At 38.7% G+C, this 25367-nt stretch overlaps 3 protein-coding genes across 3 annotated transcripts in view; 2 read left to right on the top strand and 1 right to left on the bottom strand.

Annotated features, from left to right (window-relative positions):
• Nucleotides 1-1737: 1737 nt before the first annotated feature.
• LOC129107999 (AP-3 complex subunit beta-2-like) lies at nucleotides 1738-6282 on the top strand (the record flags this gene model as incomplete). Its single annotated transcript, XM_054619621.1, has 7 exons — nucleotides 1738-1785; nucleotides 3841-3955; nucleotides 4872-5049; nucleotides 5172-5358; nucleotides 5515-5602; nucleotides 5732-5841; nucleotides 6133-6282. Coding segments are annotated over exons 1-7 (876 nt in total), but the record flags the coding sequence as incomplete, so codon positions are not given.
• Nucleotides 6279-11831, top strand: LOC129108406 (AP-3 complex subunit beta-2-like). Its single transcript, XM_054620205.1, has 5 exons — nucleotides 6279-6361; nucleotides 7136-7220; nucleotides 7414-7511; nucleotides 10125-10263; nucleotides 11681-11831. Exons 1-5 carry the CDS (start codon nucleotides 6307-6309, stop codon nucleotides 11829-11831), a joined length of 528 nt encoding a protein of 175 aa, XP_054476180.1. The 5' UTR covers nucleotides 6279-6306.
• Nucleotides 11832-17193: 5362 nt separating this feature from the next.
• Nucleotides 17194-25367, bottom strand: part of sv2 (synaptic vesicle glycoprotein 2) — a 9375-nt gene continuing 1201 nt past the window's right edge. The window contains exons 3-14 of the mRNA XM_054619444.1: nucleotides 24969-25067; nucleotides 24387-24548; nucleotides 23408-23570; nucleotides 23023-23144; nucleotides 22099-22262; nucleotides 21940-22020; nucleotides 21537-21635; nucleotides 20828-20916; nucleotides 20208-20335; nucleotides 19597-19692; nucleotides 19280-19439; nucleotides 17194-18278 (exon numbers count right to left, since the gene is read on the bottom strand). Coding sequence (XP_054475419.1) covers nucleotides 18095-18278; nucleotides 19280-19439; nucleotides 19597-19692; nucleotides 20208-20335; nucleotides 20828-20916; nucleotides 21537-21635; nucleotides 21940-22020; nucleotides 22099-22262; nucleotides 23023-23144; nucleotides 23408-23570; nucleotides 24387-24548; nucleotides 24969-25067 — 1547 coding nt within the window. The 3' untranslated portion in view covers nucleotides 17194-18094. The remainder of the gene's footprint in view (nucleotides 18279-19279; nucleotides 19440-19596; nucleotides 19693-20207; nucleotides 20336-20827; nucleotides 20917-21536; nucleotides 21636-21939; nucleotides 22021-22098; nucleotides 22263-23022; nucleotides 23145-23407; nucleotides 23571-24386; nucleotides 24549-24968; nucleotides 25068-25367) is intronic.

Raw genomic sequence — 25367 nt, 5'->3', positions numbered from 1 at the left:
AAAGAGCATCATCCCAACTCACCAAAGACCCTCCTCTTCTTCTTCATCCCCATTCACTCCATGTGCCATCGGTTCATAACCAGCAATGTGATTTAAACAAAGACATAAAATCAAAACTTGAGCGAGCCACAAAATCAAGACTCGTAAAAATCGCTTGATTTTAATCTACAGGAGTGACCTCAAGGCTTGATTTTGTCGTCATAGATTTGTTTATTATTGTGATTATAGTGTCATTTGTTTAAACTCGCAGCTTTATGTTCCATACCCGGTGTTAACTTGTCGTTTACTTGTGATGCAGATTTCAAGATGAGGCCACAGGTGCATTGAGTTACACTTTGATTTGACTGGTGGTGAAGAAGAGACCATACAGGCAGCTTAGCATGTTTTAGCTAAACAAGTAAATACGTTTTCCGAAGCATTTAATCTCTGCTCTCCAGGCAGATAGTGTTTCCTTTGAGCGTTGAAACTTGCTTCAGATAGCTGATCCATCACAATGAACAATGTGATAATGCAGCTCTGTTTTGAGAAGTCAAATACGCCAACATCTAAATTGATTTTCCGACAGCAGACCTCATAGCTGCAACTGGGTTTGCGATGCCTTACCCCAGTTTAACCTCTCTTATCGTGGTCTGGCAGGGATCAAATTACATTCGCTTCTGACGTCAACAGACACATCAACATGAAGCGTTTCTACGCCTGACTAGAGAAAAGCAGGTGTTTTGATCTCTGCTCACAGCTTTCAAACTGGTAAAAAGTGGCAACTGTTAATGGTTTTAGGCCATAGCAACTGCAAAATTATGTTACATTTCATCATGATAACATTTAGTTTACGTTGATACTAGAGTCTGGTGTCTGTAGAGGTGATGCTTTATTATGCCGTTGCTGATGGGTCTTGCATATATCGGATCAGGATCAATCAATTCTTAACAGGAGTTTTTTAGACTTCCTAGATTTAGGAAGGAGCTGTATTTCAGCGGCATATCCTAAAATATTGTTGCAAATCAGATTGAATACACCGTAAAGAAAGTTTTCAAAGCAGACCCTGTTTGCAAATGCTTTACCATGCAATAAGGGTGTGACTTTGACAAAAAAATTAAGGAACCACATTTGTACTGTGATGGATCAGTCATCGTACCACAGGTTTGATTCCCAACCAGAGGGACATTTACTTCAGGGAGTACCACTTCAGTTGCATCCAGTATTTGGAAAAATCGTGGATTAGTTTAGTTTATTTGGAAAATTACAGATTGTGATTCAGTAAAAAAAAAGGACACTTTACAGGACACCTGCTACGATAAAGAAATAACAACTTTTTAGCACACAAGAACCTTAAAATAGCTAAAAGAGATGGATAAATTGTTGAAGATTCTTTTTCGCAAATGTTTACAAATTGTAAATAATATTTATAATTTAGAGCATACGATAACATCCAGTAGAGTAAAATCCATTGAAAATAACATATTTAAACATGTTGGTTTTTCTGATTACGGGATACTTAAACTCATCTGATCTCACGCACAAGTCTCAAACCTGAAAAGTGATTGGACGGCTTTGAAGTTAGGAAATCAGTCCAAAAGCCTAAAATGCTTTGAGATCATTTATAAAAAACCTATCATGGTCATTATCAAAGTGTGAGTGTCCCATTACATCCGCTGCTCTACCTTCTGCACATTATGCATCTCCACAGACAGAGGAAGTCATAACCAGCGGCGAGGGGCGGATCAGCTTGCTAGGAGAATGGAGAGAGGTGCCCCCCCCACTCCTCTGCCTCAGTTTGAGAGTGTGGTGATGTTTGTTTTGAAGAGTGCCCTCTCTCTCTTTCGTCTCAGAGTCTCTCTCTCTGGTTGTCATAATGTAGTATCTGATGATGGTCAAGTGAATGATATTAATACGATTTTACTCCTCAGTTCTGATTAATATTTTAAGAGGCGACTGCATTTGTCCCAAGTGGAAAAAGATTAAATCGTAAAGAGGAAGATGGATTCAAGTAGCAACTGAAACCAGTCTAAAGAATTATAAAGCTGAGCTTCGCTGCAGTTGACAGTCTTTAAACTCAAGGTCCATTTACTTGCCCGTCCTGGAGCTTTTGACCACATCATGGTCCTCATCAACAGATTCAATTTTGCTCAGTTGTCAAGGAACTGTAGATGTTTTAAACTTTCCATTATATTATATACGTTTTTCATTATTCTGAGTGCTCTTAGAGTTTACACATTGGCGTAAAAAGTTGAGATTGATGCTTGAAAACTGCAGTTGACAAAATAATCACCTAAAGGTCCACTTACTCACTTATTTACACTTGCATTTAAGCTGACAAGAACAAGACGTCCTACAAGTATCCAGAATAAAATATAGTTTTAACCTCTACAGTTTCATGACGACTTGGCGAGCCTCATCTGTTGATGATAAAGATGAATGAAAGGTAAATTTATTAAGCTTTTTGCATAAAAAGTGCTAAAGAAATGCAGAAATGTGATACATCCAAAAGACCTCAGAACAAGAGAGTAAGCGGCCCTTGAGTGGAGATTGTTTCGCCAGCTGGTTAGTCAGTACCCCACGGCATTTTCATGTTTCCTTTCCTGCACCTCATTGATCTCACGTGAAATTTGTGACACAGTTTGTGAATGTGTCACAAATGTTGTTGTACTGAGTGATGTGATCCAGAGCTCTCCTGTTCCACCTCCTCATTTAGTTCATCTTAATCCATGCTAGATCAACATCATGCTCTGTCACTGATGAAGACTAAATGCATTGTTGTGTATTTGCTTGAGGTAGTGAATGTTAATGTTGACCTTTTCTTTTATTTATTTAGATATATGCAGCATAATTAAGTTATATTGGAGTGCATTGATTTCACCAGGAAAAAAAGAAATCCCTTGATAGTTATATTAGCTTCCTACTTGCCAAATATTGCGATAAATTCACAAATTTGCGGTTTATTTTCTGTCTCTGATATCACTGTTCTCACACGTCTTCTTTTTTAGACCCAGAAAAACCTTCCTATGCCTGTTTTTCTTTTACTTCCTATCTTCTTTTTTTTTTCAAACCAACCTTTCTTCTTCCTTATCTCACCTCCATCCCAATCTTTTTTCTTTTCTACATCTACCAGGTTTTTACGCTGCTTGAAAGAGTCACAACATTAACGAGTGTGAGTCAGTTAGCGGCGAAAGAGCCCACCTCCTTGAGCCTCAACCCATATAGCGGCAAAACCCAGAGTGCTTTTTGACCCCCTGACCCCCCCACCCAGCCCCCCGCCTAACCTAGATGCTGTTCTGTGCTTAGCTCAGCCAAAGCTAGCCGAAAAGAAGCACCCTCTTCCTCGGTCTCTACCATTAAAGAAGTGATTCTTTTAGCAGGACGTGCTGTCCTCTGACACGTCGAGATTCATTAGCAGCCTTGTGGGTTTGGGGACGTCCACGCTCATTAACTGATGGCTCTAGTTAACGAGTTTGGTCACAGAAAGAGCGAGACGGATCGATTTATTTTATTTTCTTGTGTGGGAGGATAGTCACCGCTCCTCAAAGACATCACTTCTCTTAATGGAACTGCTCCCTGTATTTAAAAGAAAAAACATTTCTGCAACTGGTCATGAAGGCGTCACCTGGTGCAAACATCTGTCTGTGCGTGAAAACTACATTAAGTGTCCGCACTGAATTTCTTCTCCGGCTGTCAGATTCTAAAAGCACATCTGATGGCTGGCTTCATTTGGCTGCATCACGCCCAGGCAGAGGCCTTCATGGCCATGCTACTGTAATCTGCCCACGTCTCTGCTTCTGTCCGAGGAGGTTTGTCGAGGCGAGGCGAGCTGGAGCTTACTGTTTTTATACTTTCCTCTTCCAGGTGCCCGAATGGACCAAATGCAGCAGCCGAGAGAAGAGGAAGGAGAAGAAGGTGGAGAAGCCGTTCTACTCCGACTCGGAGGGCGAGTCTGGGCCGACGGAGTCAGCTGACAGTGGTAGCTTTAAACGGGCTGTGTCTGTGCCGTCACATCCTTTAGTCTAATGAGTCCAGGAGATGTGTTTGTGTGTGAGCACGAGAGTGAAAGCCGACGTGAATGGAGGTTTCTTTAGGGAGACACAACCGCCATTATTCAATTTTGTTCTTATGTCAACACATTTTATAAAAAGTCTTACTATAAAAGTGGTTGTATGTATATAGCTTAATATTTAAAAAGGCTCAGTTATATTTTAAATCAATTCCATAATTCTCTCGTGTGTCAAATATTCAAATTGAAAAAACAATTTACAGTTACCAATGAAATTAGAGAAAGGAGGAATAAAAGACAAAACTCTGGATTTGTAAAGATTAACAAGATCACTTAAAATGTATTTGCTGACTTTCAATGTCAATAAAAGTCACCCATGACTTACACCAAATTATAGATAGCAAAATACAAATATTTTAATATTTTAAATATTTTAGTGCAGGTTTTATACAAAATTGTCTTTGTAATATCTTTTTAGTCACAGTGTTTTGTGTGTACCTCAGGTACGACTTGGGAATGTCATCTTTTTTTAATGTAACTGCCCCTGATTTTTTTTTGGTCTATGGCATCAATAATGCAAGATTAAATAAGAAAGAAGAAGATCTCCTTTAGTGGTGAACATCAAGGAAAAACTGGAACAAATAAGGATTTCACAGATCAAGAAGTGACTTAAGTTTTGACTGTGAATCTGAATGAGACTTGAAAGCTGTCTCATTTTGTTGTGATGTTTCTGTAAGTGCATCTTACAATACAACATGTGTATATATATATATAGTCCAGATGTCACAGGATAAGGTGTGACCTATAACCCCGTAGACTTTCACTGTTTTCCGTGTAAAATATCTGACCCTCGTCCTCTGATCCCGATCTTCTCTCCCCCTTTCAGAGTCCGACTCTGCCAGTGGCTCGGAGAGTGGCAGCGGCATCGAGGAGACCGGGTCGGGATCAGAGAGCGAAGAGAGCGAGGAAGGCTCCGAATCTGAGGAAGAGGAGGAGGAAGAGGAGGAAAAGGACAAGAAGAAGATTAAGAAAGAATTAAAGAAGCCAGTGCAAGAAAGCGAAAGGTAGCACATTCTGTTAATGGAGGTCACTTTATTCTCTTCTTGTACAGCCCATTTCACAGACCCAGTTTATTTAGAATCTGTCTCATCTGTTATGATAATGATAACTGACTCATCCTTAATAGGAACTTTACTTTCCTTTCCAGCGAGCAGAGCAGTGAAGAAGAAGAGAGGAAACCAGAGAGGAAGAGCAAACCACGCAAGAGCGACTCTGAGTCTGAATCCGACGAGGACGAAGAGAGCGAGTCTGAAAGCAGCCAGTCGGAGTCTGAAGACTCAGAGTCTGAGGCAGAAGTCAAAAAGAAAAAAAAGGTATTGAAATAAAAAACAACCTAAAATGTTAAATACAGGTGAATTTAGGAGCCTTTCTACAACTAAAATAACATTCACTCATTGACTAATGGGCCACAAATTCCCGTGTTTAGTCTTCACAAAGTAATTGTCAGTTTTTCTTTCATCTCCTTCCAGGCAGCTGAATCTAAACCTCCGTCTAAGCCTGTAAAGAAAGAGAACAAGAAAGAGAAGAAGGAAATGTCTCTGCTCGACCTCGATGATTGTGAGTTTTTGTCTCTCTTAAACAACTCGATACAAATACCCACAAGGGATAAAAAAAAATATATGAATACAGTCAGGTCTGAATTTGGGGTTATGAATGCGTCTCACACTCTCTCGTCTCTTTTCCCAGTCGAACCTGCTCCCTCTCCTCAAGTCACACCGGTCAACACCTTCCTGTCCAACAGCCTCGTGACCGACCTGGAGGGATTGTCTCTGTCTGACGCCGTTCTCTCTCCGGCAGTAAGAACATCCTATTTCCTTCATCTTCTTCTTCTATCACACAAACTGATGGTAGTTCAGGCAGGAATGGACGTGATTTTATAGTCTCTGCTGCCACACTGCTGCTCACCCCTCAATTTAGGAAAGTAAATGACAAGATATTATAATTCCTAACAAGGCAATGTACCAATCAGTGCCTCTCTGTGAATTTCTCAAGAGGATGTTTCCATTAGAAATATAAAAAAAACTTTCAAATGTAGCTTGCATGCTAAGTTATATCAACCTGTTCTCCATCTCCTCCTCCGCCTGCAGACCATTTCTCCCTCCAGCGCACTGAAGAGCTACGAGCTGCTGCACCGGATCACGGGGGAGGGTCTGTCGGTGGGGTACTGCTTCAGTCGACAGCCGTTCAGCCCCGACGCCAACATGGTGGCCGTGCAGATGCAGTTCACCAACAACGCAACCTCAGAAACCAAGAACCTGCACATGGAGGACGTGAAGCTGCAGTCCGGGATGAGGGTTAAAGAGTTTCCAGAGATCGGTGAGTGACAGACAGATTGGGAAAGACACCAGTACTAAAACTAAAACTATTCTTGGAGCAGAAGGTGGAGTGTTACTTATACTTCACAATAAGAAGAATGTTAGGTGGAATAAACAATATGCAGACGATGTCATGTTCTCAGTGCCTTACTAGTAGTGTGGTTAAAAATGTAAAGGTTAAATTGTGTTGCTAGAACAAAGGCGCAGGATTGTCAGAAACACAAATATTTATCTTCTCTCTTGTGAACAAGGGTCTGAAGATGTTTTTAAACAATAGACCAGATGGTCAACAAATAGAAAGACACAACAGAATAGAAACAAGCCATATGAATAAAAATGGCATTTTCAGAAACAAGATTAGAGGGATTTATTTGCTAATCTTGTATATTTTGCTGTTGTCTGCTGATCACTAACTATATGATTAATGTATCCATGATGTACAATTCACATCTTTTCATATTATACCTAATGTCTTTGTAGATACTTTTCAAGAATAAAAGCATTAAAAGGAAAGAATGCAGTATGTTTGCCAATAGAGGTCTATGAAAGCTGCAACTTTGGAAAACAAAAAATTCCAATGTATTTCAATGTGCAGCTCCTCAGTTTCCTTCATGCATTGCATCCAACTGCATAAAGTCAGGTGTTTTTTATTATCCATGCTGCAGTGGCAGACACATCTTTAATCTCAGATCAATGTTGCTGACTGACGGTTTATGTTGTTTTATTGGTGCGTGTGTCAACACTGTTGTGTCTTTTTGTTCCTGTGCGTTGACAGAACTGCTGCCAGCAGGTGAGACGGCCACGGCTGTGATGGGCATCGATTTCTGTGACTCAACGCAAGCAGCAAACTTCCAGCTGTGGTGAGATGGATTCTGTGTTTAAATGTGTAGACTTCCTGCGTTTCAACACCCTGCAGTCCTCTGATAGTAGTTTGTGAAAACAAGACAGCAAGCTTATGCTGCTGGGTTTGCTGCCAGGGTTTGTGTACAGCACTGAGGAAACAACAATACCTTTATCTGCTGTTTTTTTTTACATGTCTCTCTCTATTTTCAGCACTCACACCAGAAAATTCTTCGTGTCGATTCAGCCGCCGATCGGGGAGCTGATGAGGCCCGTCTTCCTGACAGAAAATGAGTTTAAAAAGGAGCAAGGTGAGCGATAAAAGAGAATTATTTTACTCTGTTAACGAATATAGCATTTAAAAACATTATGAGTTTATGACCATCACAAAATAAATCTATAAAAGTGGGTAGGGGGAGTTGGTTTGTTTGTACTGTGTGGAGGAGGATCGACAAGTGATTTTCTTTACTTTCATTTATATTTTCAAGAAAAATAATAGGTTGAAATGGGGATCATAAATTAAGGGTAATCACTTATTGGTACATAACTTTGACCAGTATTTTACATTTGATGATACAGTGATTTGGTCTTATTGTAAAAATGAATTATTCTGCAGTTTATTTCATTGCCTATTGAAGTCTAGTCGTCTTTTTTCTGGAGAGTTTGGCAGCTATTCCAAATATGTTCATTATTTTTCATTGCATCACTTATAACACAGATTATTATTCTGAGATAATGTTGTAGGGATTAATTTGCCGTTCTTGCTAAACAAGCGTTTGAGTGTCATGTTTTGTGTCAGTAAATCAGTAAATCTTTGTCAGGTTCAAATAGACGTACAAGAAAGAGAAGAAAAACCGTCTGTGCCATTGTTAATCAAAAGGAAAACATTCAATATCTGACTATAAACTACAGGAACATTGATACAAGGCTGTAATGTGATTAATTATTGAGGAAAGAATAAAGGATAGAATGGTACACACCTGTCTATCACTGTGCTAAAGACTGCGAGTGTGGCCATCGGGACAGAAGTGTTTACTGTCCACTTTAAATATAAGGTTTTTCAAGTAAAGTAAGAATTAAGTGTTTGGTGAGCAGCTACAGACAACAGTTACCAGCATGTTTCTGTTGTTTGGTGTTCATTTCCCATCCTGACTAACACTGAGAGAGTTCTGAGCTCTAACAAACCCGGAGTGACTCTTTAAACATGTGTCATATCCACGGTTCCTCCCTCTTCGTACTGTCCCCCATAGAGAAGATATTACTAGGTAAGTTGATAGATTTGTTTTCCCCAGCCATCTGTGTGTCCACCTGCCTTTTAGCAAACCTCACACAGACCGACCCCACTCCTCCTCCTCCTCCTCCTCCTCCTCCTCCATCTCCTCTTCCTCCCTCCTCCCTCCTCCAATGCCTCCGGCTGACTCCCCCTCCTGCCTTGGTAATCGACACTGCATCTTCAGGTCTGCGGCTGCAGACAGACTCACCTGTATTAACCTGCATCTTATCAAAGGCCGCTCACACTCTGCTACACCAGGAATGACTGGAAATGCTCATCCACTGATCAAGATTCATCCTTAAAGCACCGTGTGAACAAAAACATAATGACATCAGGCTTGTTCATATTTCTGTTTTCTGAGCTTTGCAGCTGCTGATGAGCACTGACCATGTTGGGAATCTGAAGTGTTGCAATGTCACAGTGTTTGTTGTACATTCAAAGCTTGTAAGCAAAGATTGTTTTGTGATTTGCAGGTTGAGAGACGTCTAAAACGAGCCTATAATTTGGTTGAGGAAGTGAATCTTTTTTTGCAGCAAACAAATATTTTCATCAGCGATTTATCTGGTGAATTGATTGTTCGTTTACTCCAGCGTTTTCCAGCCTTTGTGACTCTAGACCCCTTAAAATAAGCTTTGTCTGCTTGTTACCACTTTTTTAAGGGGTATTTTTTGCACATATTTGTATATGTGATATTGGGCTATATAATTTTTTTGTCAACAAAATTGTCAAAGTGTTATATGTGAATACTTTGCCAAGGACCTGACTATGTAAAATTGAATATAATAATAATTCATAAGCAAAAAAACTAGAAAAAAATCAGAAAAAAGGCAGAAAATAATGATTATTTTGTGCAGCGATATTGTGTTTTTCTGCCCTCCTTCCCTGTTTATTTATCTTGCAATGGGTCCTAAACCCTAAGTTAGGAAGCCTCTAACAACCAATAACGGTAATCCAAAAAAAGATGTACATTTTTTTAAATTATATCAATCATTCCTATATTTAAGAAGCTGGAACCAACAAATGTTTTGGCGTCTTTTGTTGATAAATAACTGAAATGGCTGATGAATTTTTTGACAAGAGTCTTCAAACCGATGTGTCATTCAAACACTGTTGAAACAACATTAATTGTATATAATCAAGGCATGTCAACTAAATTTCTCCACGTTTTTAACTTCTTTTGACCTGCAAATTTTCAAAATCAATGAAAATAATGTTAATGTATTGCTTTGGTACAAAATGTCTTACTCTCAAACTAAATTGAACCTCTTTCATGCTTTGAATTGAGAGTCCTTCCTCTTCTGCGTTCAGTGGGAAGCACCAGATCATCCCAGTTTAAGTTCCAGTAGCATTTTGTCCTCATTGATGTATTGAGTCTTACATCAAATCACTGTTGTGTGTCCAATATACAGTATCCGTATACTGTATATGTCTGTAGCTGGCAATTATCTTTAAATAATAGATGTAATTTGACTTTGTATATAAAGCAGCACTGTACTGAGTCCCCACACTGATACCGTACCAGCAGCACCTTGTTATGTAGCGCTGTGTTATTAATAACTGCTTTGCACTTTATGCTACTGGGAGATGTGAAATACAACTACAACTCTTAAACCTTCCCAGTTTGACCAGTGCTCTGCTCGTTCCTCTGCAGGTCAGCTGATGGGCATGAACGAGATCTCAGAGAAGCTGACTCTGGACGCTAAGTGTCGGAATGAACACGCCATCGTCCAGAGGGTGACCACCGCCGCCAACCTCAGCAGAGTCCCCTGTGGTTCAGATAAAGAGTGCAGGTGAGAGGATTAGAATGAATTTTCATCAGGAACGTCCTACAAAATCTCCTGTGGTGATGCTGATCCTAACTCTAAATGATGATCTATAAAAGATGCATCAGAATCTGACAATCGTGTCTGAGATCCTGTTTATGTTCACACATGTCATGTAAAAGCTTAATGTGTGATGTGTTCTAATTCCACGAGTAGTTAATATATCCATCTCTGTAAACTGTCAGTGATTGGAATTTTTTTTACTTTTGTCTAGTGGTAAAGACCAGAGGTAGAAGAAGTACTCAGGTCTTTTACTTAAATAAAAGTAGCGATACCACAGTGTAAAAATACTCTGTTACAAGTAAAACTCCTGAATTTACATTTTACTTAAGTAAAAGTACAACTTTATTAGCATCAAACTATACTTAAAGTACCAAATGTAATAGTACTCATTATGCAAAATTACCCATTTCAGAATAATGTACATTATATTATTGGATTATAGTTTTAGATGCATTAATATTCAAGCATCACTTAAATGTTGCAGCTGGTAAATGTGGAGCTTATTTTAATAACATTAAAGTTTATATACTGCTGGGTACCTTTGGGGATAAATAAAGTATTTTCCAAACTTAAAACACTACATCATAATTTGTTCGTTGATTATATTTTCTTAATCGGCATGGTAACTTAAGCTTTAAAATGAATGTAATCTAATAAATAGAACAATTTTTTGTTCCGGCCCGGCCTCCTAAAAATGATGTTCCCATACAACAAAACTGCATTGTTAATTATGTTTCAACATAATCATATTTTTTCCCGGATTAGATTTGTTTTTTGAACCATCAAAGTTCCCGCAAGTCCATGTAGGGATAAAGTTTGGATGGAAAGGTGGGTCAAACAAACATAGTTAGGACTTTCACCCAGGAGACCGCTGTTTGTGTTCAGTGTGAAACCAAAAGTCAATGCTGATTTGTTTTAAATAACATCCGTAACTTAAATAATGTACATGTACATATTGTAATCCGAACCATGATGTTTTACTAAATCTAACCAAGTACTTTTGTTTTGTCTTTGTTTTTTTCAATTCACAATGTTAACCAAGTGTATAAAACTGCGACCGCTATCCGAGAAGTTTTCCTTGAAACATATTTGAAAATAGTGAAGTATAAATGAGCAGAAAAGGGAAATACTCGAGTACAGAATCTTAAAATTGCACTCAAGAACTAGTTACTTTCCTCCACAGGGTATTTAAGAAAGCATATTACTTCACAGCATCATGATGTATAAAAGTTCATTTTTGTTCATACTTGTTGACAAACCTGCTGATTGACCCTCACTCGTGTGTCCCTCTCCTTTTATTCTGTGGCTTCATCTTTACTTCCGATCTTTGCTGCTTTGACCTCAGTCCTCCTGTCCCTCCTCCTGATCGTTCTGTCTACAGGTTTGCGGGCCGGACGGTGACCAGCGGCAGCCTGGTGTTGGCAACCGTGGCAACCAAAGAGGACGGCGCCGGCCAGCTGACGGTCAACTGTGAGAAGATGGTGATCAGCACGATGCTGGTGAAGGACATCATGCAGGCTCTGACGCAGTGACGCGTGACCTTTGACCCTCCGCCCCCTCACCTTAGCTCACCTCCCACATATCGTCCATCACACTAGTAGCATCTCCTTCGTTCTCCTGTTGAAGTTTCCAGAACTCCAGTTTGTGGTTTTGTTTAAGAGCCCTGTACTTTTAGAAAATACTCCTATATTCACCAAATGCCACAGCTGTACGTGATGTTTACGACAATCAGACGTGACCTGATATGAAATCCCTTTTCTCCCTGTTAAAGTTTCTTACATGTCGTTATCCAAAATGGCTCCAATGAGCCAATTGGATTAATTTCACTCCAATCTCTGAGTCAAAACAAACAAAAAAGATTTGTGCTTCTGTTAAACCTTAAATCCACTTAAAATGAAACATAGCTTGCATCAACTCATCCGAGTGGAAAAGAATTGTGAAAAATTCTCGCTGAATAAACAGGACAAGAAGTGAGCAAAACACAAGGCCGACTTACTTAATGTTTTTTTAAGCTTTCAACCACATCTTGTGGTCTTCCTCTCAGCGGATGTAGTTACTCGCTTGAACTGAGACTGAATGAAAGAAAGACGAGTTTATTTACAATTCTAAGTGATAAACATAAGACATAAAACGGTGTGAGGACAAGATATAGAAGAAACATAAGAGAAATATAGAAATACACAAAAAATAAGTTAAGTAAAATACAAAAATGGAAGATAAAAATAAGAGACAGCAGCTTATAAAGACCCATATTTACGTTTATTGTAAAGCGACCTCTAGTGGCTGTAGTAATTATGACGGGAGCGAAGGAGGAAGTCAGGTGACTTAGTATAAAGTTTGCTTTCAGGGCTTTCTGCCAGAAATCCTCTTGGATTTATGCAATAATCCTACTTGATTAGGTTTAGTAAAAGATCAAGGTTTTGTTTTTAAATGAACCCTTTCTGGTACATCAGTCCACAACGATTACCACAAAATTGCAAGCGTTACATTTAGGTATGAGGACTTGTTGATTTATGAAACGCTCCTGTGGGTCGTATCAGGAGGAACAAACAGTCTATGTGGTCGTATTGGTTGGAGGTCTTGTTGGAACAAGATACAATAAATGAAACAGAAAAAACAGGAGAATTAAAGTTGAATTTCAAGATAAGATCAAGACCAAATTTACTTTAATAAAAAACAGTAAAAAAAAAAAGGAAAAAAGTTTTAAGCCTTGAAGTAAAATAAATTTGTAGAGTTGGATCAGACCTCAAGTTTTCTTTGAGTTTGTTCCAGATAATGTGGTGCGTAAAAGTGAATTAATGGTGTTTCATATTGGTTTTCACAGATATGAATGATAAAACCCAAATTATGACCACCTGTAATAATGTGACTTTACTTACATACTTAGGTCACGTGATAACAACATCTGCTGAGGAAGGCCATGAGATGCAGATTGACGTCTCTAAAACAATAAATCGTGTGTTAAGATCTTTTTTTTACAAAAAACAAAAGGACGTCTTAATTAAATAAAAAAATAAAAAAGAATGTAGTTTCACTCATAAAGTTTATTTTATTTAGAAGTAAGGTGCCCCAAGTAAATAATTATAATTCTTAAACAAGTGGATGCCCCAATCTGTCACACCAGCTTTAGCTCGTTAAGTTATTAGCAATCAGAATAATTTAATATGTAGATAATAATATAAGTAATAGTTTATATACTGAAGGTGTAAACTCCCCCTAAACTCATCACCACAATAAAACACAGACTGCAGGATCGTCATAATCAGTTCTGGTCCAGTTATTGGAAGTCATTACTTGAATGTAGCATGAAGGCTCCGCTGAGACAACAACTACCTAAAACTGAGTCATTCCATTTTGACACAATAAACTTTATCAAATCGTAAACTTCTCCTGGAAATAAAGACGGATCTTCATCTCAAATCCTGCGACTTTTAAGCATCTGCCTCGCTGTCATAGTGAACATGTTCATTACAATAAGTGGGGCATTTATAAAAACTGAAGATGTATAAATGTTATTGTATGTATTGCAATATGTAATACAGTACTACTATAAGTAAGGTGTGTGTGTGTGTGTGTGTGTGTGTGTGTGTGTGTGTGTGTGGGCGTGATGACACTGAACATTTAATTAGCTTATTTTTAAATGACTCAAAGTGACACTTGACTTGAAATCATCATGAAGCACATTATGATAATAAACACTAGATAATAAGTAGAAAATGATTTGTATTTGTAGACTGCTACGAGATACAAAGATTTAAAAGTCTTACATTTTACATTTAATTATAGATATATAAATTGGCTGAAAACAAATTTCTGATTTATTTATTTATATTTCCCCTTAAAACAACCTGGATTTTAAATGTAAGTTCAGCATTTTGGGAAATATTTGCTTTCCAGAGTCAGATGAAGAAGATCGACACCATTATCTTAGTTCATGAGAATAAATTGATTCACCTATAGATCAGAATTGAAATAGAGCTCATGATCAACGTGAAACACTTTCAAGTTGAGTGTTACCTTGATGTCATTTTTCGGGTGAGACAAATGTTTTTCATGCCTTCTGTTTTGTTTTCAGGTCAGAGGTCATGTGACTTCTCTTTTGTTATGGACCATCATGTGTCCAGCAGCTGCATGTTTCTTATCATGTAACACGATATCTGTCTATTTATTTATTTATTGTTTTCTTAACTGTGGGAAAATGTGTTTTACCAAAGGAGTAAATTTCAGTCTAACTTCAGCCCCTCCTCATAGAAAACTGAGCGTCAGCAGCAGTGGACATTTTTAATTTTGGCCTTTTTTTTTATTTTGAACCTGTTGTTTTGTTTACCATTAAAACACTCAGACCTGATATTCCCAGTCACTGCATCATGAAGAAGAATGTAAAGAGTAATAAATTATACTTCTAATGTAAAGACCTACTGAAAAGGAGACTGCTTTCACAAACAGTTGGATAAAATTATTTAATCACATCTTTTTTTTTTATCTGCATCGGCTCTCAAATATCCAAATTGTTTTATTCAAACTGTGTGTGGTTGTGAAATGTGGTCCTGAAGTTTATTTATTATACAAATAAAAAAAATATACAGATACATTCTCATGTGTCTTATTTTATTTACTCAAATCCTTCTCCATAATCCTCCTTCAAAATGTCTACACATTCAGGGGACGTCCTCATTCTCTCGTGTTCAGCAGACCTTTGGTCAAGTACTAAACTAAAATGGTTACTTTTTCTACTAAGGTAAGAAACATGTTTTATTACTCCGTACGGTCCTTTTTTTTATTAATGTTTCTCAGACACTTATAATAAAATCTGAGTCCGTCACTTGCGATTACACTGCAGCCTGTTTATCGACTGCTAAGTCCCCAATGGATACTAATACACAAAGTACAACGTATTGTATATATAAGATACCCTTATATAAGACATATAAGTATAATCATATACAGTGGGTACGGAAAGTATTCAGACCCCTTTAAATTTTTCACCCTTTGTTTCATTGCAGCCATTTGCTAAAATCGAAAAAGTTCATTTTTTTTCGCATTAATGTACACTCAGCAACCCATCTTGACAGAAAAAACCAGAAATGTAGAAATTTTTGCAAATTTATTAAAAAAGAAAAACTGAAATATCACATGGTCATAAGTATTCAGACCCTTTGCTCAGTATTGAGTAGAAGCACCCTTTTGAGCTAGTACAGCCATGAGTCTTCTTGGGAATGATGCAACAAGTTTCTCACACCTGGATTTAGGGATCCTCTGCCATTCTTCCTTGCAGATCCTCTCCAGTTCTGTCAGGTTGGATGGTGAACGTTGGTGGACAGCCATTTTCAGGTCTCTCCAGAGATGCTCAATTGGGTTTAGGTCAGGGCTCTGGCTGGGCCAGTCAAGAATGGTCACAGACTTGTTCCGCAGCCACTCCTTTGTTATTTTAGCTGTGTGCTTCGGGTCATTGTCTTGTTGGAAGGTGAACCTTCGGCCCAGTCTGAGGTCCTGAGCACTCTGGAGGAGGTTTTCTTCCAGGATATCTCTGTACTTGGCCGCATTCATCTTTCCTTCAATTGCAACCAGTCATCCTGTCCCTGCAGCTGAAAAACACCCCCATAGCATGATGCTGCCACCACCATGTTTCACTGTTGGGATTGTATTGGGCAGGTGATGAGCAGTGCCTGGTTTTCTCCACACATACCGCTTAGAATTAATGCCAAAAGTTCAATCTTGGTCTCATCAGACCAGAGAATCTTATTTCTCATAGTTTGGGAGTCCTCCATGTGTTTTTTGGCAAACTCTATGCGGGCTTTCATATGTCTTGCACTGAGGAGAGGCTTCCGTCGGGCCACTCTGCCATAAAGCCCCGACTGGTGGAGGGCTGCAGTGATAGTTGACTTTGTGGAACTTTCTCCCATCTCCCTACTGCATCTCTGGAGCTCAGCCACAGTGATCTTTGGGTTCTTCTTTACCTCTCTCACCAAGGCTCTTCTCCCACGATTGCTCAGTTTGGCTGGACGGCCAGGTCTAGGAAGAGTTCGGGTCATCCCATACTTCTTCCATTTAAGGATTATGGAGGCCACTGTGCTCTTAGGAACCTTGAGTGCTGCAGAAATTATTTTGTAACCTTGGCCAGATCTGTGCCTTGCCACAATTCTGTCTCTGAGCTCCTTGGGCAGTTCCTTCGACCTCATGATTCTCATTTGTTCTGACATGCACTGTGATGCTGTAAGGTCTTATATAGACAGGTGTGTGCCTTTCCTAATCAAGTCCAATCAGTTTAATTAAACACAGCTGGACTCCAATGAAGGAGTAGAACCATCTCAAGGAGGATCAGAAGAAATGGACAGCATGTGAGTTAAATATGAGTGTCACAGCAAAGGGTCTGAATACTTTGACTTGACCATGTGATATTTCAGTTTTTCTTTTTTAATAAATTTGCAAAAATTTCTACATTTCTGTTTTTTTCTGTCAAGATGGGTTGCTGAGTGTACATTAATGCAAAAAAAAATGAACTTTTTCGATTTTAGCAAATGGCTGCAATGAAACAAAGAGTGAAAAATTTAAAGGGGTCTGAATACTTTCCGTACCCACTGTATATACATAAATAGACATACATATATACATGTACATACTTATATATCTTATGTAAGGGTATCTTTGGTTAAATGCTGCTTTCACAGTCTAATAGTATCATATATTATATATATAGTGGGTATTTTACGGAGTAAAACTAAGGATACTTTTCGTACATGCGCTGATAATATTTATGTACTTTCACTATACTTTTAGTATTTCTTTACTGTTGTATCGGTATTTTTTTTAGTTAAGTGAAGTAACGGAATACTTCCTCCACCACCAGTGTTCAGTCAAACCTAAGATGTAAACACACACACACACACACACAGCTGAAATGAACAAAAGTAGTATTTATTCAAAAACAAATACAGCTTTAGAGATTCAGTCACAAAGACAGCTTTAGAGATTCAGTCACAAAGACAGCTTTAGAGATTCAGTCATGGGAGTCCATCATCATTGTTGCAACTCTGATATAAGGTCTTTTTACAATGACTGTGATCTTTGGTTTTCCACAGGATCGCTGAACTGATTTGGTCCACTTTGTGCAAGAAAAGTGACAGAATGATCCTGAGTCACTACTCAAAGCCTCGGTATGCATAGAAGTACACGTGATACACAGTTGTTAGAAATAAAGGACACTTTTAAATTTTTGAAAACCAGCCATTTGTTGATATATAACAATGACTTTGCAGTCAGTTAGCCTGAAAAATGATCACTTAAGGCCTTTTACATAGTAAATGACAAAGTAAAACAGATGTGGAATGTGCAGCGTTTTTCATTTCTTTGATTCATAGCAAAACTCTCGACTAAGCACATAATCTGACAAAACGTAGAAGCTGAAAACACCCTTCAAGATACTTCTTTGACTTAGAAGATGTGATTTTTTTGTGGAGTGTAGAGACTGACAAACTTTCTGAAGGTGTCCTTCATACCCACCTCTGAGAGAGTATTTTAATCCTCAAGAGCTCACAATCTAAACGCAGTAGAGCTCTTGGAAGGTTGCAGACTGTCCTGACTCTCTTTTGAAAACTTCTCTTATCGTTGGCATTTTTTTTTAATTTAAAAAAGGCACAGAGAGATGACAGAAGGCACAGGATTCAAACATCCACTAGAGAGCAGAAACGGAAGGTAAAGGATCAGAGAACAAACACAGTAATGCTGCAGTCTGCTTCCATCAGGACATTTAGAGGATGTTCTCATAGGAAGTAATGTCATGGAGGTTCGGAGTGGATCAGGTGAGCTCAGTCTGTTTGGTTTGTGGAAGCACCAGAGCCACCAGGCCTCCGGTCAGCAGCAGAGCCGACACCAGCAGGACCGGAACGGCACAGTTTGTGTCCATCAACCTCCCGAAGGCCACGTTGCCCATGATGGCGGCCACTCGGCCCACGCCGGTGAAGAACCCGAGAGCAGAGGAGCTGAAGGGAAGAAGAGAAACACCGGGACACGTGAGCAGCTGTTGTTGTGTTTACAAAAAATGGAACTAATTAATAAGTGTGTAACCTCAAAATAATCCCCCAAAAAACTGAAGACTCTGATGATTTACTTTGAAAGTTTAGAAGTGTCTAGTCTGATAAGTATGATATCTAAATCTAAAAAAAAGTAAACAAGAGGAAGCAACATATTAAATCATAGAGGAAATATTAAAAAAGTAATATAGTTAAATTAGAGCTCAGTAGAAGAACTATGAGTACCAAAAACATGGCCATTAAATGTCTTCTTACTATAGGACAAGTTGTGCGTGTCCATAATGACATCGCTATAATTATGTCTAATGATTTATTACCTCATGCCATCATTGACATTAATTTATAGCTTTTCTATAGCATATAAAAATATTATCCATTGTCCTGCTCTGTTTGAGTATGACCTCCTGATTTTGTATGGCTTAATTTGTCTTTTTCTTGGTCATATTTTGTGTTGTTTATTTATTGTTTTTACTTTTGATTTTGTTTAATGTTTTGTATAACTGTGATTTGTATTTTATAATTGTCGTTGAGGACCCCCTTGAAAAATGAGATGCTACATTTTAAGGGGTATTCCTAATAAAAAAAAATCCATAAATGATCTTTATAAAACAGTCTGTAACAATGTTTCTAAAGGTTTATGGTTTATGACTCCTAATCAGAGTTTGTCCAGCTGAAAACATGAGTTGTAAATTCACCCATTTAAAGGATTTTTGGGGATCTGAAGAGGTCGAAGTGTCTATTATGTCCCTGGGGAAAAAAATGTAGCTTGAGAAAAGACAATTGTGCAACAATGGTATATTTTCCTTTAGCCCTCAGATTATTTTGTTAATCCTCGCTTGGCAAATTCTAATCTAACCATTTAAAAATCCAAACTAACAAAGAAATGTAAACTGTCGTGCCTAATCCACTGGTATGTCCTTTGCTGAACTTAAGTTTTTAGGAAAAGTTACCGTAGCTGGGTCGGGTAGAGCTCCGTTCCCAGCACGTCCAGGGCGTTCCAGGTGATCACGGAGACGCCGCTGAAGACGCAGGACAGGATCAGACTCTGGACTTTGGTCTGGACCTCGTAGATGAGGAAGACGCTCAGACTGGAAACCAGCAGGCTGCAGGCTGGAGACAAAACACAGAAGGTGGAGAGATTTAGGGACATTCAAGGATCTAAAGATGGCTGGTTATGTGGATGGACATTTCTTAGCAGCATGATCTTGTGAAGTGCATTTGTTTATGAAATAATGAGTAATAGTTAAACAAATACTGAAAGACTCACACAGTAGAGCCTTTCCTCCCAGACTGTCAATCATGAGAATGGTGAAGATGTTTCCCGGTAGGTTTGATGCAGCAATGATGAAGCCCTCCATGTACACTGTGAGGGGAGGAAGAGATACGGGAAGGTTAAAATGATTCATCGCTTATTTATACCAGATCATACTGTTTATGGGTCGCGGGGGAGCCTATCCCAGCATGCATTGGGGCGGGACACAATGGGTAACATTTATTTTATAGGTCTGTAATTCTCTTGCAAAAAAGTATATTACTTATTAAAAGGAAAAAGAAAAAAAAAATCAATTTAAACCCCTTTATTATTGAAACTTTATTATTCATTTATTTTGAATTGTATTCTGGCCTGTAGGTTAGTCTATAAATTATGCAAATAGTTAATTCAATTTACTAAAAATGTAGCTCATGAACACTGTTGCTATTCTATCTTGAGTTATTTTTATTCAACTTGTTTGAAATTATAAGGGATTTAAAGACCCCTAAAATAAAGCATTACAAATACGTTCTCATGCAGCTCAAAATACATTTGTGCTTCACGTCCAGTTCTGTGTTTGCTGACTGAAAAATCTGCATAAATTCTTTGTCATCCCAGAAACACACCTGCTGTCTTGACCGGGTAGCAGCTTTGGTTGCGGAGTGGAGACGGGATGGACAAGTTGGAACAGGGCGAGCCGCCGTTCTCCATTCTCTCAAACAGCTCCGGGAACCACATCCACAGTCCGTAGTACCTACACACACACAAACACACACAAACACACACACACACACACACACACACACACACACACACACACACACACACACACACACACACACACACACACACACACAAACACACACAAACACACATTAAAAGAGATTTAAGCCGTTCATTTACATTAAATGGTCAGTTTTTTATGTAAAACTATACTTTTATGCACAAGTGCTACACTGAGACTACAGTAACGTGATACAAAGTCACATAAGTCAATAAAGAGGAACTTGTTTTTACAGTCAAAATATTCACAACGGTTATCTCTCGCTGGCATTTAAAGCTGCAGAGCTGCCTGCTGTAGATTCATCACATCAGCAGTGCTGAAACACACGTGGTAAATAAAATTGAATTTATTAAATGAAATGAATTTGTTTAAAATTCTGACAAAATAGATGTAAAGGAGAACTCCAGTGTCACTGCAGATGTTCATAAGTCTAGATCTAGACGTGCAGATGTGGTTTCTCACCCGAAGGAGATGCAGTAGAAGACGATGAGCAGAGCGATGCTCCTGGATCTGAGCGACCCATTAAACATCTGTTTAATAGGCAACAAGGCCTGCAAGTCAAACCAAAGACATTATTTAAATGACAATGACATAAACATTTTATACAGTAATCAAGTAAATATTATTATTATAATAAACGGGGCAAAATGCTCACAGGGGCTTCTAAAGTCAAGTCTTATTGTCATCTGGTTTGTGCCAATTTTATTGAGAATATGTTCCGGGAATATTTAAAACTAACAACAAAAACTGACACTTTGAGGGTCTTATGTTGGGTCCTAGATCATATCTTAATCTTAAGGCTCCACCTTAAAGAGACTCTGAATGTCCAGTTTTAAGAACTAAATTATTTCTAATTTAAAACACAATAAACTTGCATGGAAGCTGAAATAATTAGAAGTTTTATTCGATTAGCCAATAAACAGATCTTTTGTAAATTGCTTTGGTCCTTTTTATCAAATGTCAAAAAATTCACCAGTAGCAATTTCTCAAAAGTGACGATTTGCTGCTTTCGATATAAAAGAAAAACAATATTTGATGATTAATTAAGGAAGTAGCCAAAAGATTAATAGACAATGCAAATAATAGTGAGCTGAAGCCCTAAACCAGGGTTCAGGAACATTTAAATCATCACTTAAATCATCTCTGTGGATGTCGAGTTTTGTGACTTTACCTTTTTCAAAATACAGGCCAGTCTCTCTCTACGTGAGCTCCGGGTTCTGGTCTCCTCCGGTTCCCCTCTTTGCTTCGAGCCGACGCACAAACCAAATTCCTTCAAAAGAGTTTAAGACGAGGATCAATACACTTAAGAGTGGATTACTATTTTACTGTAGAATGAAGGAAGGAAATGTTTAGAGAACTGTAAATAAACCACACACAAATAATGTACTTTCATCTCATATACCACTTCCCTTTTCATTTCCCATTTCCCATTTGTGTTTGTTTTCTTTTATTATTAGTCATTTAAATCTCTATTTTTTGCTACATCTATTTAGTTTATCGTTGTCTAAATAAGCTACACATGTTAAATCTGTCAACCAAATTTAATTAGTATAAGAACATCACTCAGTGCATACCTGTAAATCCTTTCCTCTTCCCCACATGTTCAGCTTAAACATCACTTGGAAGACGCGGATGGCCTCTTTCTCCCGGCCCGCCTGGCAAAGACAGGACGGAAAAACCTCAAAGACAGCTCAAAGCTGGAAATACGAGACCTAGCCCGGGGCTGTAAATACCTCCATGAGGAACTTGGGGCTCTCGGGCATGAGCAGCCTGAAGAGGATGGCTGAGGTGAGGCTGGGAACAGAGCAGAGCACCACGAACAGTCTCCAGCTCTGAAAGTCCAGAGTTCCCAGTGAAAAATGGGCCCAGGTTCTTGGGATCACCAACCAGGCCAGACCTGCAGACAAAACACAGTCACTCGTCGATAAACACATGTAACTACGTTGTCTTATTTTAATAGCGCCTGCCAAGGACGTTCATGCTTTCACCCTAAAGTCAAAATCTTTGTGTTTGAAGGATGAATCAATACCATTAAGGTTTTTAAGGTGAGAACTAATTCACTAAACCTGGTATTGATCCAGCTCTGGGATTTCTGCCACCGAACGATTCAATTCTGGCTACGACTATGAGCCGAGACAGACGCTGAAGTACAGTTTGTAGATACCTCTGTACCTTTGTAGCATTTCAAAACCCTCTCGCTCTCTCTCCATCTGTATCTCTACAGCCACTATCAAATGAAGGCAAAATGAAAAATAAATAAGAATCGAAAAAAAGGAAATAAATTTTAAAAAAATCTTATTTTTGAGGCATTTTTTGCTTTTCAGGTATGGAATCTATAACATTTAAGCTAGTTAAAATGATATGGTGTTAATACAGTGATATGATATGGACAGAAAACTCCACCAGCATGTTTCAGTTTTGTAGAAAGATCAATGAAACAAAACCTTCTATGAGTAAATGGAAAACATATTCATCTAATTAAGGCTAATGGAAGAGATTTGAGTGATTCTCTTCATGACTAGTGAAAGGTCACAAGTTTCATGTTGCACACTTAAAAAGAACAAAGAGGTTACTTGTAGCTTCTGTGCTCAATCATGCACCCACACACACACATCCTGCAACACTGACATTGTTTTATTCATGTATTTTTTTCCAACCTGCAGCCAGGATGTTTCCTGCCATCCAGAAGGTGGCCAGAGCGCTGATCATTGCACCTCTCCTCAGTCGGGGCATGAACTCTGAGAAGTAGGAGAAGATAACAGGGATCGACCCGCCGACCCTGCAGAGGTGGAAAAAAAAAAGAACTGCAGTTATTCTTGTGCACTTATATGCGACTGTTAACTCATTTTGGAGGCCTATTCTGGTTCTAAATTGATTTGGACCATTGAAGATGAAGGTGTTGTGGGGATAAAAACTGTGACCTGTTGTTTTGCATTGTGATCTCTCCGAACACGGAAATACATAGAACAATATACTGCATTGGCCCTCAGCTAAATAACTCCAGAATATAAAATGCAAATCTTATTCAAATCCTGTGCTCACCCGATGCCGCTGATGAACCGCAGCAGCAGGAAGAGCCAGAACCACGGAGCGATGCTGGCCAGACCTCCGAACACCCCGTTAACGGTCAGGGACACGACCAGGACCTTGCGGCGCCCCCTCTGGTCAGCCAGGTATCCCCAAATGTAGCCGCCCACCATCATCCCTAGAGAACAGGAAATAAGACAATGAACATACAAACATCAGTATTCAGGTCTAAGCATTGCTGTGTATGACTCAACTGTAGTTTTATTTTCGATGAATGTTGATTTGACAACTAGGTAACATTTCTAAAAATCCAGTTTCAACCCTTCTGCACTGCATCGTCATGTGTTTGTTTGTAATTGATTTTCACGTCACCAAATATTAGGTTTTTAATTAGTTCAGACAAAAAACAACTAAAAGTCAAATTATATTTCAATTTCCCTTTTGTGTTCATTTTTATTATCTAACCTTACCTCTTCTCTGCTGTCCTTTACATTTGTTATACTGCTAAGTCACACTCATTGTGACTAATTACAAACTATGCCTGCTCAGTAGGACTGCAACTAAAGATTATTTTCATTATTCTCTCCGTAAAATTCTGAATTAGTCACAAGAAATGTGACTTACCAGTGTTACAAATTTATGAAAAAACTTGGGACCGCAGAGAAGAGTTAAAGTTATCGACCAATCTGTCTTGGTTAATTGACAAGCCTATAAACTGCAAAAGAAATAAAATAAGAGCCATTCATAATTTCTGAGAGCCTAAGGTGATGTCTTTAATGTGCTTGTTTTGTCCGACCAACAGTCTAAAACCAAAATATACTAAATTAATTGTCATATATGACAAAGAAAAGCAGCAAAATCTCTCATTTAAGAAGCCGAAACTAGAGAATAATTGGCATTTTTGCAACTATCAAAATAATTGCAGATCCACTTTTCTGTGGATCGACCTTTAGCTCAGGTTGATACACCGATTCATTAAACGATTGTGATTCACCGAGGAAAATGCTGGCAGTGAGCAGGCCCATGTCTGAGGAGCTCAGCAGCAGATCGCATCGCGCTGTCGGCAGCAGAAAGGACACACAGAGGATCTCCACGGCGTCGCTGGCATTGGCCCAACCACAAACCACCAACAGCAGCCAGTGGAACAAACCAAAACCTGAAAGCAGAACAAAGAGTGAGTAAACAAAGAGGGGAGTTAACCATTAAACAATAATCCCATGTCTTTATAGGTTGCGTTGCCATCTGTGTTTCTACATTATAATGTTTTTAGCTTGTGGACAATTATTCATCTTAGAAAGGTTCAGTCCTTCTCTTTAAAGTGACATAACTAAATCTCAAAACTGGATTGAGGAACTTGTGCTTTTTATATATGAAAAAATAAGGGTACAAGTTCTTATATGTGCTTTTTTCACATAAAAAAGCACATATAAGAACTTGTACCCTTTTTATACTTGAGTATTTCCATTTTATGCTACTTTTTTACTATTATTCCACTTTATTTCAGAGGGAAATATTGCACTTTGACCAGGTTCTCCCCCCCCCCTGCAAAACAGAGATAACAAAAAAACCATCAAACCTGCTTTCTCAACTGCTTCCTCATATGTTAATCTCCTCTCTTCGCTGCCACTAGCATCACATGGGATGTTTGAGGTGCTCCGGTCGAAAATGATTTCCCCTAAAAAGCAGCAAAAAAACCACACAAACAGGTCAGAGGAAACAGAGGAAATAGATACAAGTTATCTGGAAGCCACACATTTAGAGGTTGGTCTTATCATGAAGCAATGACAGCACTCAACATCTCTTCTTTCAGTGTGAGGTCATGGAGGAGAAAGTGTCACTACAGATAAAGTTGTTTTTTACCAACTTATCACAAACTAGCTGACAAACAGAAAACCTGGGTGAGGTAGTATTTGAGAATAGGAGTGCACGGTGGTTTTCTGCAAGTGTCTGTGCATAATATAACAAAGAGGCATCT

The sequence above is a fragment of the Anoplopoma fimbria genome, chromosome 19, assembly GCF_027596085.1.
Source record: "Anoplopoma fimbria isolate UVic2021 breed Golden Eagle Sablefish chromosome 19, Afim_UVic_2022, whole genome shotgun sequence".
NCBI lineage: Eukaryota > Metazoa > Chordata > Actinopteri > Perciformes > Anoplopomatidae > Anoplopoma > Anoplopoma fimbria.
This window is presented reverse-complemented; position numbering and strand designations above follow the sequence as displayed.

Excerpts from the sequence above, each read along its gene's own strand:
- LOC129108406 (XM_054620205.1), top strand. The coding sequence starts at position 6,307 with ATGGAGGACGTGAAGCTGCAGTCCGGGATGAGGGTTAAAGAGTTTCCA. Across the intron at positions 7,512-10,124 it reads TGAGTTTAAAAAGGAGCAAG|GTCAGCTGATGGGCATGAAC; the intron begins GTGAGCGATAAA and ends GTTCCTCTGCAG. Across the intron at positions 10,264-11,680 it reads GGTTCAGATAAAGAGTGCAG|GTTTGCGGGCCGGACGGTGA; the intron begins GTGAGAGGATTA and ends TTCTGTCTACAG.